This window comes from Copadichromis virginalis, linkage group LG17 (assembly GCF_057382275.1).
Source record: "Copadichromis virginalis isolate Kocher_CV1m ecotype Utaka linkage group LG17, C_Virginalis_male_GT1.1, whole genome shotgun sequence".
NCBI classification, from domain to species: Eukaryota; Metazoa; Chordata; class Actinopteri; order Cichliformes; family Cichlidae; genus Copadichromis; species Copadichromis virginalis.
In genome coordinates this window covers 25,936,019-25,945,662 of record NC_140634.1, presented here as the reverse complement: position 1 = coordinate 25,945,662, position 9,644 = coordinate 25,936,019, and the positions used below count along the sequence as shown (strand labels likewise).

At 40.0% G+C, this 9,644-nt stretch overlaps 1 protein-coding gene across 1 annotated transcript; it reads left to right on the top strand.

Moving 5' to 3' along the window:
* Positions 1 to 697: 697 nt before the first annotated feature.
* Positions 698 to 7,817, top strand: cd36 (CD36 molecule (CD36 blood group)). The gene is made up of 12 exons (XM_085437565.1): positions 698 to 997; positions 1,374 to 1,534; positions 1,668 to 1,812; positions 4,685 to 4,840; positions 4,924 to 5,015; positions 5,187 to 5,236; positions 5,347 to 5,416; positions 5,646 to 5,833; positions 5,947 to 6,065; positions 6,163 to 6,236; positions 7,067 to 7,121; positions 7,218 to 7,817. Exons 1-12 carry the CDS (start codon positions 875 to 877, stop codon positions 7,389 to 7,391), a joined length of 1,407 nt encoding a protein of 468 aa, XP_085293691.1. The 5' UTR covers positions 698 to 874; the 3' UTR covers positions 7,392 to 7,817.
* Positions 7,818 to 9,644: the final 1,827 nt, after the last annotated feature.

Below are 9,644 nucleotides of genomic sequence, written 5' to 3'. Positions count from 1 at the left end.
TGCTGTTCACCATGCCAGACTATGTAATTAAAGAAACACAAAAGATAACAACAACCTTTAAATGATTTTTCCATCCTTGCATGATTGTAATCAATATTATATTGCTGCTGAGCAAGCTCCAAACAAATAATGACAATAAAAAATTATTTCAACATAGACTCATGATAAGCATGGGGGGAAATATCTTTGCGAGATAACGTGCAATTCATTTCCAGCCACACAGACACAAATACAGATAAGGCATTATAAATGCACTGTGATAATGGGAATATTCTTAATGATTTATGTGTTTCTTCTTTTTGAGCTTGTGTGGTCTTCCCCAGGACTGTAAATGAGTAGAAGTAGTAAAACAGGCTAGAGATGACTAGATATACATATGGATAAAATATGGATCAGAATAAGAAAGGACTGCTATTATATACTCTTATACATCTTTGTCAGTGGTTTTATTATAAAATTTGCAATAAGAATAAACTAAAATCTAACAAAATCATGTACAATAACAACCTGCTCACGTTATACTCGCACCCCATGTCCTGTTTCAACCTTTCTCCTCAGCCAAACTGTTATCACCTTGCCAGAAAGTGCTTACTCATACCAGGTTAAAACTCCTATCAGCTGAACCATAATCCTGTCTTGTCATTATATAACTTAATTTATCTGGCACCTGCAAGATATGTGTGTGCCTTTACCTGGCCTTTGCTGTTCTGTCAACTCCTCTGATAGTACCGCCTGCCTGTGCTGCTGCTGCTGTTCCTGATACACGGGCAAGCTGCACATACTAGCACACACCACAAACACAGAGACAGAAGGAGAACAAGCAGCCAGGCAGCCAGACGGACGTACGGTTGGAAGGAAGGCAACACACACCACCATGGGCTGCTTTAGCATTAAGTGCGGGCTTTTAGCCGGATCTGTGTTTGGGGCGGTGATAGCCATCCTGGGAGGCATCCTTATCCCAGTGGGGGACATGATCATTGAGAGGACAGTCAAGAAGGTATGGCGCTCATGTTTCACCCTTGGAATCAGGATAGGGAGTGATAGAGAGTGTGAGTGTGTGTATGTGTGTGTGTGTGTATGTGGAGATCAAGGTGAATCAGGTGAAATGAGAGGGAAGAGGCGTATGTTGTGGAAAGCTGCTCCAAGCACTAAACAAGAAGCCGTGCAGAAAGCCAGGCGTGCCGTCTTGTTTTCGTCTGTCAAAAGCATGTGTGATTTCTTTTTAGACATTGTAGAGACGGTCTAAATCTGAACGATCTTTTAAAATAACAGAGCATCCTCCTTTTTCATGTATCAGGGGAGCTGCTGGCCTGCTGGCAGTCTTGAGGCATGTTAAAAATAGATTGTGTGTGTGTGTGTCTGTGGGGTTTTAGGAAGCTGTCATTGAGCCTGGAACGACAGCTTATGACAACTGGGCAGCTTCAGAGATCGCAATTTACAGGCAGTTCTGGTTCTTTGACGTGAAAAACCCACAGCAGGTCGTGCAGGAAGGTGCATTTCCAGAGGTACAGGAAAAAGGACCGTACACATATAAGTAAGTTGGATTTGTTTTCCTCCTGCATATCATTTTAATTTCAAAGTCATTCGGTATAGTGATATTGTTTTAGTCCTTTATCACATTTATCTCATGGCACACCACATGCATTCATGACCCTCTCCTCATTAAGGACAAGATATCTTCCCAAAGCGAACGTCACATTCAACCCCAATAATACTGCCTCCTTCGTGCTGCCCTTGGGTGCCATCTTCGAACCATCCATGTCAGTGGGACCAGAGGAAGACACAGTCACCTCACTCAACCTGGCAGTGGCCGTAAGTGTCAGGGGCTGTGCATAGTGATTCCCAACTTGTGTCAGCTCTGCTTTTAACAGTTTCTGTACCCTCTTTTTTTCTTTTCTAATGCCAGTACGAGCACATGCCAAGGCAAGCTGTGCTGGCTTGCTTTTCAAACATTAATTTTAGATTCCAAACCTTTTTTGTCTTATGACCCTCCGTATCATTTTGTTTATAATGAAAGAAGGGTTACACTCTACCTTCCAGGATGGTTCATTTAAATCACAAATGAAAGCAAGGATAAAAGAAAGGGCTCATCAATGTATTGCAGAAATTGTGTATTTTCTGTTTCTATTTCATGAACTAATTAATTAATTAATTTAATTTTTTTTTTGTGATACCACTGAGGAACCTGGGGCCTGTTCAAGGAAGCGGATTTATTGCAAACTCTGAGCTTGTTAACGTTGACATAATGGAAATCCTGAGCTTTCTATTCCAGAGTGAGATCTTAAACTCTGGTCTGCTGTGAACATAATAAGTTAGATGTTAGGTGGTTACTTGTTATATTTAGACAGGGTTTTGTTACCACAGTGACTTTATGGACAGCACATCAGCTATACACTAGACTGAAACATTTACTGTACATTACTCTAATAATCCCTGCAATATACTAATAACTTTAAAATAATAAAACGGGACACACTGTAGTTTAAAGGGAGTTATTGAGTCTAGGCTACACATGGTCTGTTAGCATTTTAAGTTGAAAATGTTAACACATATAGTCAATAAGTAATGCTGAGCAACATTTTAAAATGTACGACAGATGTATGAAAAATGAAATTAGTAGTTAAGAAAGGCTTCAGTTACATAGATTGTCAGCGACCGCCTCTGGAAACCTTGAATCGCTGGGGAAAAATGTATATTTCCTGACTGGTGGTTCTTTGTGTCATTCTGAGTAGTTTGGGAATGTTTGCAGCCAAGTCAGTGTCTTCCATGAAAATTACAGGTGACCACTGCACCCATTCACCTTCACTTTTCCTAGGACCAAACCAGTTTCTGGGTGATTTTTGGTCCAGTACCGTATAGATATTTGGGATCAATTTCATGCGTACGACTCTCACCAACCTCTAGAAATCACCTGTACTCATTTTAGTACCTTATCCCAGGTACTATGATCAAATTGAAAACTCTGAAAACTGTGGCGAGTGATCCGAGTAGGTACTAATGGAAAAGGGGATCTAGAGAACAGCTGTTACTACGGGATCACTGATCGATCTGTAGGCCTGTTTGACGAGATCTTTAGTTTCACAGCAAATGCCAGCAACCGCTAGCAACCATCTGCCAACCAGTCAGGGAATACACATTTTTCCCTCACAATGGGTGGTTTCATATGGCCTATTCATTACATTTAAAACTGGAAGGTAAAATTTGACAGGATTTAAGCCTTTAATCTCTTAGGGGAAATTTAAGTTGGGTTAGAAATGACTGAGTTGATGATGCTGAAAGTTACAATTCCTCTTTTCCCCCTGCTGTACAGATCCACATTTACTTTCTTCAGTCCACAGGACAAAAATAGAGACTGTTCAGACTGTGCTGAAATGAACTAACTAGCTATTCTGGAACCCAAAAAGCTGAGTTTCCTAAATCAGAGTTAATCAACTCAGAGTTAAGGGTTAGACTGAGAGTTCATTAAACACACCTGCTGGAACAGGGTGCTGACCTCCAGGTCTGTCTGGAACAAGTGCACAAATTGGTAACTGAATATTGAGGGCAGCATGGTGGTGCAGTGGTTAGCATGGTGGTTGTTGTCTCTCTGTTAGCCCCGTGATAGGTTGGCAACCTCTCTAAGGTGTTCCTTGCCTCTTGGATAAATGGAAGAGAATGGATGAAAAATAGAATATTACTTGCTAGATGAATGGGGCTTTGATTAGCAAAGAAGTTGACCTGAATTTGAAATGCATTTAGCTGCACTAAAATAGCAAATCTACACTAATCTTAATTTTAACATTATACATATATAACCCAATATACTTGGGTTGGTTAGTAAGATGTTTACCAGCAGATAGTATATGGTATAGCCAAAAAAGCTAATATGGGAAGCTAATATCTCTGACAGCTCCAACAACTTACTCTGACAACTTTAACGCTTTAAATGAATAGGCGGCTTAACTGCCACGTTGCCCTGGAAGTTTGCAAAATATACAACATGTTTGCATATTCACTCACACTCTAAGAAAAGGTTTTGAAATGCTTAGAATAGCTTTAGTGGTACTTCCTTTTATAGAGGCGTAAAAAAAAAGTTCTCAAGAATTCTCTTTTATGAAAAATTATAGACACCTCAGTGTTATCTAGTATCACCTTTATCATCACTATCTTTAACTAATTGTTCTCTGTATGACTTTATCAGTCTGTCACGCTGTGTTGGGAGATTTTTGATCCACTTTACTTTATAATGCTGCTTAAGCTCATCTTAATTTATTGTCTAAACTCAGTTTGATATTCACCTTTATACTTACACACACACACACACACACACACACACACACACACACACACACACACACACACACACACATCTCTTACTGTGTTTGAGGGTGGAACATACAGACAAGTGGCAAGTCAATGGCAATTTTTCTTTATGAGCAGTTTATGAGTGTTCTCTCAAAACTTTGATAAAGCTTTAACAATGAGTGTGAGTTTGCTTGTAGTGCTTGCAAGTAATTAAGAAGAATCACTCTCATAAAAGAGGATTATTTTCTGCCTTATATCCTGAGACAACAGCTGCTCTTGTTTGCACATTTAATATATGTACATAATACATATGGAACCATATTGCTTTTTTTTGTGTGATACCTTCATTGATGATAGCATTTTCCAAATGTAAGGGTTTGTGTTTTGGATTTTCTTTCAGGGGGCCTATTCATTGCTTCCTCCAGCATCACATATCTTGCTAGACATGGTCATAAATAGCACAAATTCTTCCCTATTCCAACACCGTACAGTTAAGGAGCTGTTGTGGGGTTACCATGACCCAATATTGAAAGACACCATCGGCCTATTTTCACCTGTAAGTAAACACTTGTACCAAATGCCAAATGCAGCATAAAAATCAATTATTTAACAAATTTGAATGAAATATGTTTTCCACAGTATAATGGTACCACTGATGGCCCCTACAATGTCTTCACTGGAAAGGATGACATTTCAAAAGTGTCTGTAATTGACAGATGGCGAGGAGAGACGTGAGTACAATTATGACTAAAAATACCGCATTTGAAGTCTGTAACTTTGATCAAAATTAGTTTAATGGATAATTAGATGTTACATTTTAACTACAACCATTTATTTATTTTTGTTGTTAAATCCAATTGTCAATTGTCAGTGTTTCTGACAAATTCAATCTTGTCCCACAGGAAATTAAGCTTTTGGAATGATACATATTGTGACATGATCAACGGGACAGGTACGTAGGATAAAGTAACATGTGTTCATGTACATGTAACGTATTTCTACAGCTCCTGATGCAGATGAATTACCCTTATGAACAGATTTTTCCCTGATTCTTTTCCTTAGATGGTTCTTCCTTTGCTCCGTTTGTGGATAAGGATGTACCCCTCTATTTCTTCTCATCAGACATCTGCAGGTGATAAATAATTTCATTTGTAGGTAAAATTTAATTTGATCGTGCCTGATATCAAGATCTCTTGGTATTTCCTGGAAAGGCAAGTGTTGGAGCTTTACTGTAACCTTTGGACTTTATCCTATCAGTAACCACTAGGGGTCAGAACTTTGTTATATACTCCTGTGTGAATAAAGTTGCTATGTGGAGCCAAAGATGAACCTGAATTGACTTCTTATCTGTTTGTCTTCAGGTCTGTGTCAGCTAGCTATGAGAAAACTATGAATCTTAAAGGTATTGAGGTCTACCGCTACAGCCTCCTATCATCCACTCTAGCCTCTCCTGTGGACAACCCAGACAATAAATGTTTCTGCAGAAATTATGAAACCACCAAAAACTGCACCTTGGCTGGAGCACTGGACATAAGTTCCTGTTCAGACGGTCAGTCAGCATACAGCATATCATGATTCAATTGGAAATTCATGCATCCTAAAGTTATAAGGATTTATCAGTCTGCCCAGCAGCTTTTAATTCTCTGTTTGTCATCTTAACAGGTAGACCAATCTTCATCTCTTTGCCCCACTTCCTTCAAGGCAGTGAATATCTACGGGAGGTTGTGTTGGGCCTACACCCAGATGAAGAGCACCATAAAACTTTCCTGGATGTGGAACCTGTATGAACCAATGCTATTTTATTTGATGTTTTTTTACATTTTAGGAACAACAGGAGTTTGTAGATGCTAACTTTTATTTATTGTATATTTCCACTAGATTACTGGTTTTACCCTTAATTTTGCCAAGAGAATTCAAGTCAATATGATGTATGGACCAGCAAAAGACATTACGTAAGTTATCGTTCACCTTTTTAAAGGAATTAAGAGGTGAAAATTTGCTGTTTGTGTAGATTCAACAAATATTCCGTGGAAGGATGCAGACAGACAGAACACAATTATGCCCTTCCAAAGCAATTTGTAACTCTTACATGACTTTTTTCAGTATGAAGGTGCCTTTTTGCAATCTTGTATGCCAGTTAAAGAATTATGAAAAATGTCCAAAAGGCTACAGTGTGGTGGCTTGAGTTACCAACAGTGTAAAGAACCCAGGACTAAGCAGTCTAACTAAACAAAAAAAAAAATAAAAATAGAGCTACTGAATCAGGAGAAAATGACTTGGGCTAAGGAAAAATGGGATAACTGTGGGATCCTGGCAAGTGTTAGGCTATTATTTAAGTTAAGCTCAAGCATTTGGATAGCTTGTCTTGCACTGGAATGTGAATAATTTAGAAAACTATCGGCTATTGTCTTTACACGTGCCGTAGCTAACAACATCAGTTTGCTAATACATAGCATTAACCATCTTGGAGTTAATTTGACTTATGGTGTTACAAAAATAGCAAAATTAAATGTTTTTAGACAGTTAGAGGCATTTTACTACTGTTTCAACCAAGCGATAATTGAATATAGTTATTTAGGTGCTTTTTATCTGTCTCAATGCATCTCTTGCCATAAGCTAACTATGGCTAATGGTAGCTTTAGAGAAATTACACGAAAGAGCTATTTATATTCTTATATTTATATAAGAAAGTGACTAAGCAAATTTCCTAATCTTTAAAACTAGCTGAAGAAATACATTTTAAGAGCAGTGAATATGAATTAATTAACTCTTTGTCCTGCAGGGTGCTTAACAAAGTGAAAGATCACACGTTATTACCTCTTGCTTGGATGAATGAGGTACGTAAAAGTAAAAAATTATGTGCGAAGCCTGTTTGTTCACTTTTTTTTTTTAATAAGTCGTTTTTTCATATTCTGTGTCCTTTGTGTAACCAGACGGCAACGCTGGATGATAAAACTGCTGACATGTTTAAGAGGGAACTTCTCTCCCGCATTGATATGTTGGAGATAGTACAGCAAGTCTTGCTGATTGCAGGTGTGATCATCTTTTGTGTGTGTTTAATTGCCTTCTTCTGTGTGAGGAGGAAAAGCAAAGCAAACTTTGGATGAATGAATCATTCATTTTACTGTTTGTTGTATGAGCACAGTGCATTGAAGCTGCTACATCAAACGTTTTGATATAGACTCGCACTTTTTTGGAAATTTTTGCGTTATTTTGAATTATTATACCTCCTGTGATAACTGGGAGGGATACTGTGATTTTGTAAAGCTGTAAAGAACTCATTTGCCAAGTATAATTTTAATTGCAAACACTGTAATATTAACTGTATCAGGGATTTCTAGAGGGAGAGCACATGGAAACTACTCTTAACTGTCAGGTAATGCATCAGACCTCTGAGAAGAGAGACATGGAATAGTTTGCCATCATATGAAAGAAATGTACATGAATTTAAATATTATGTGAATGTATGCTTTGCTGAACTAGTGTATTTAAAATAAATAAATACTGGAAAAGAGAGACTGTTATCCAATACCCTATTCCTGCATTGTTCTTTATAATTACCAGGATATGAAAGCAGATCTGCCGTATATCCCTTTTGGTCAGGATACAGCTTGCATGGCCCCCATGGCTAAAACAAATCTCTGCATCACTTGCTTTACCTTGAGTGGCCTATAAATCAGACAGAGTGATAAAATAAAGCTGGTGGGATCACTATACTCTGGTTGTGAATGGAACTTGTGATTGCTTGGTAGGAAAACAGTATTTCTGCCACTCTTTAGTAGTTTTAAATGACCCTCTGCAGGGTCCTATGGGTGTCTTTGAGTCTGCTGTTCCACACGAATCTTGCTTGTCACTTATACTGTAAAGCGTTTTATTGAGATTAAAAAAAGGCAAGTCTCTTTGCACTTATATTTGAGATTTGGTGTACAAGGCCTGTTTGAAAGTCTGAATCCTCTTAAGTTTCCATGTCCAGGTATGATCTAAATATTTGGCAACTTTTAATGTTGTCTGTTTGTGAAGTACAGTGCTGTTAGTGCTTTTGCTACGCTTACATCACTCTTGGATCTACTCTTATATCCACTTGCATGAGTGTTTCATGTGATTTCACCGTGAACTTTAAATTGAAAGTGAAACTTAACGTCTGTGTCAGGCTGTCCAAATCTTTGAAATAAGCATCAGTGAATACTGGAAGATCAAGATGGCGCCGAGTATGGCAGCCTCGTCGCGAGCTCCCCCAAGCAACGGCTTTCTTCTGTGTTTAATTTTACTTTTCCTTTATTTTTTCACGAGCAGCACTTGTCTCCTTGTGTACGACCGACAAACCTTACTGGACATAAAAGACGGTCTTTCTTATAACTTTCCGGAGTTCAAGTTTTGCAACACGGACGCTCCGTTTGCAGACCCCCCATTCATCTCACCTGAGACGCCTTTGTTCTCTGGCCCTGGAGGCCGCAAACGCCGACGCAGAGGGAGAAGATCTGGCGTTCTGGTTCAACTGAGACGGCGCACTTACAGACCACCGTTACCCAGTTTATTACTGGCTAATATGCAGTCTCTGGAGAACAAGCTGTGCGAGCTTCGGGCACGGATCTCATTCCAGCGAGAGATGCGGGACTGCTGCGTGATCTGCCTCACAGAAACCTGGCTATCGGACAAAGTACCGGACTCCGCAATACAACTGCCGGGGTTCTCTGTGCACCGCGCGGACAGGTCACAGGATCTTACTGGGAAAAGCAGAGGCGGTGGTGTGTGTTTCATGATCAACAACAGCTGGTGTGATTATGCGAACGTGCACCCGGTCAAATCCTTCTGCTCACCGGACCTGGAGTACCTGATGATTAAGTGCCGGCCATTCTGGCTACCGAGGGAATTTACAGCAGTGATTATTACGGCCGTTTACATTCCCCCACAAGCCGACACTGACCGTGCACTCAGGGAACTGTACAGCGCGATCAGCAGTGAGGAAACCGCACACCCAGAGGCAGCGTTTATCACAGCCGGAGACTTTAATAAGGGAAACCTGAAGAAAGTCTCACCAAAACTCCATCAACACATCCTTTTCAACACACGTGGAAACCGGCAACTCGACCACTGTTACACCTCTTTCCGGGATGCGTACAAAGCCCTCCCCCGCGCCCCATTCGGCCAATCAGATCACTGCTCCATCCTGCTCCTGCCCGCCTACAGGCAGAAGCTGAAACAGGAAGCTCCAACCCGGAGGGCGGTGCACTGTTGGACGGACCAATCGGAGTCTGCGCTGCGGGACTGTTTTGATCACGCGGACTGGGAAATGTTTCACGTGGCCGCCAGAGACATTGATGAATACACAGACTCAGTCTGTGGATTTATCAGGAAATGCG

Excerpts from the sequence above, each read along its gene's own strand:
- cd36 (XM_085437565.1), top strand. The coding sequence starts at position 875 with ATGGGCTGCTTTAGCATTAAGTGCGGGCTTTTAGCCGGATCTGTGTTT. Across the intron at positions 998-1,373 it reads TTGAGAGGACAGTCAAGAAG|GAAGCTGTCATTGAGCCTGG; the intron begins GTATGGCGCTCA and ends GTGGGGTTTTAG. Across the intron at positions 6,066-6,162 it reads CTTTCCTGGATGTGGAACCT|ATTACTGGTTTTACCCTTAA; the intron begins GTATGAACCAAT and ends TATTTCCACTAG.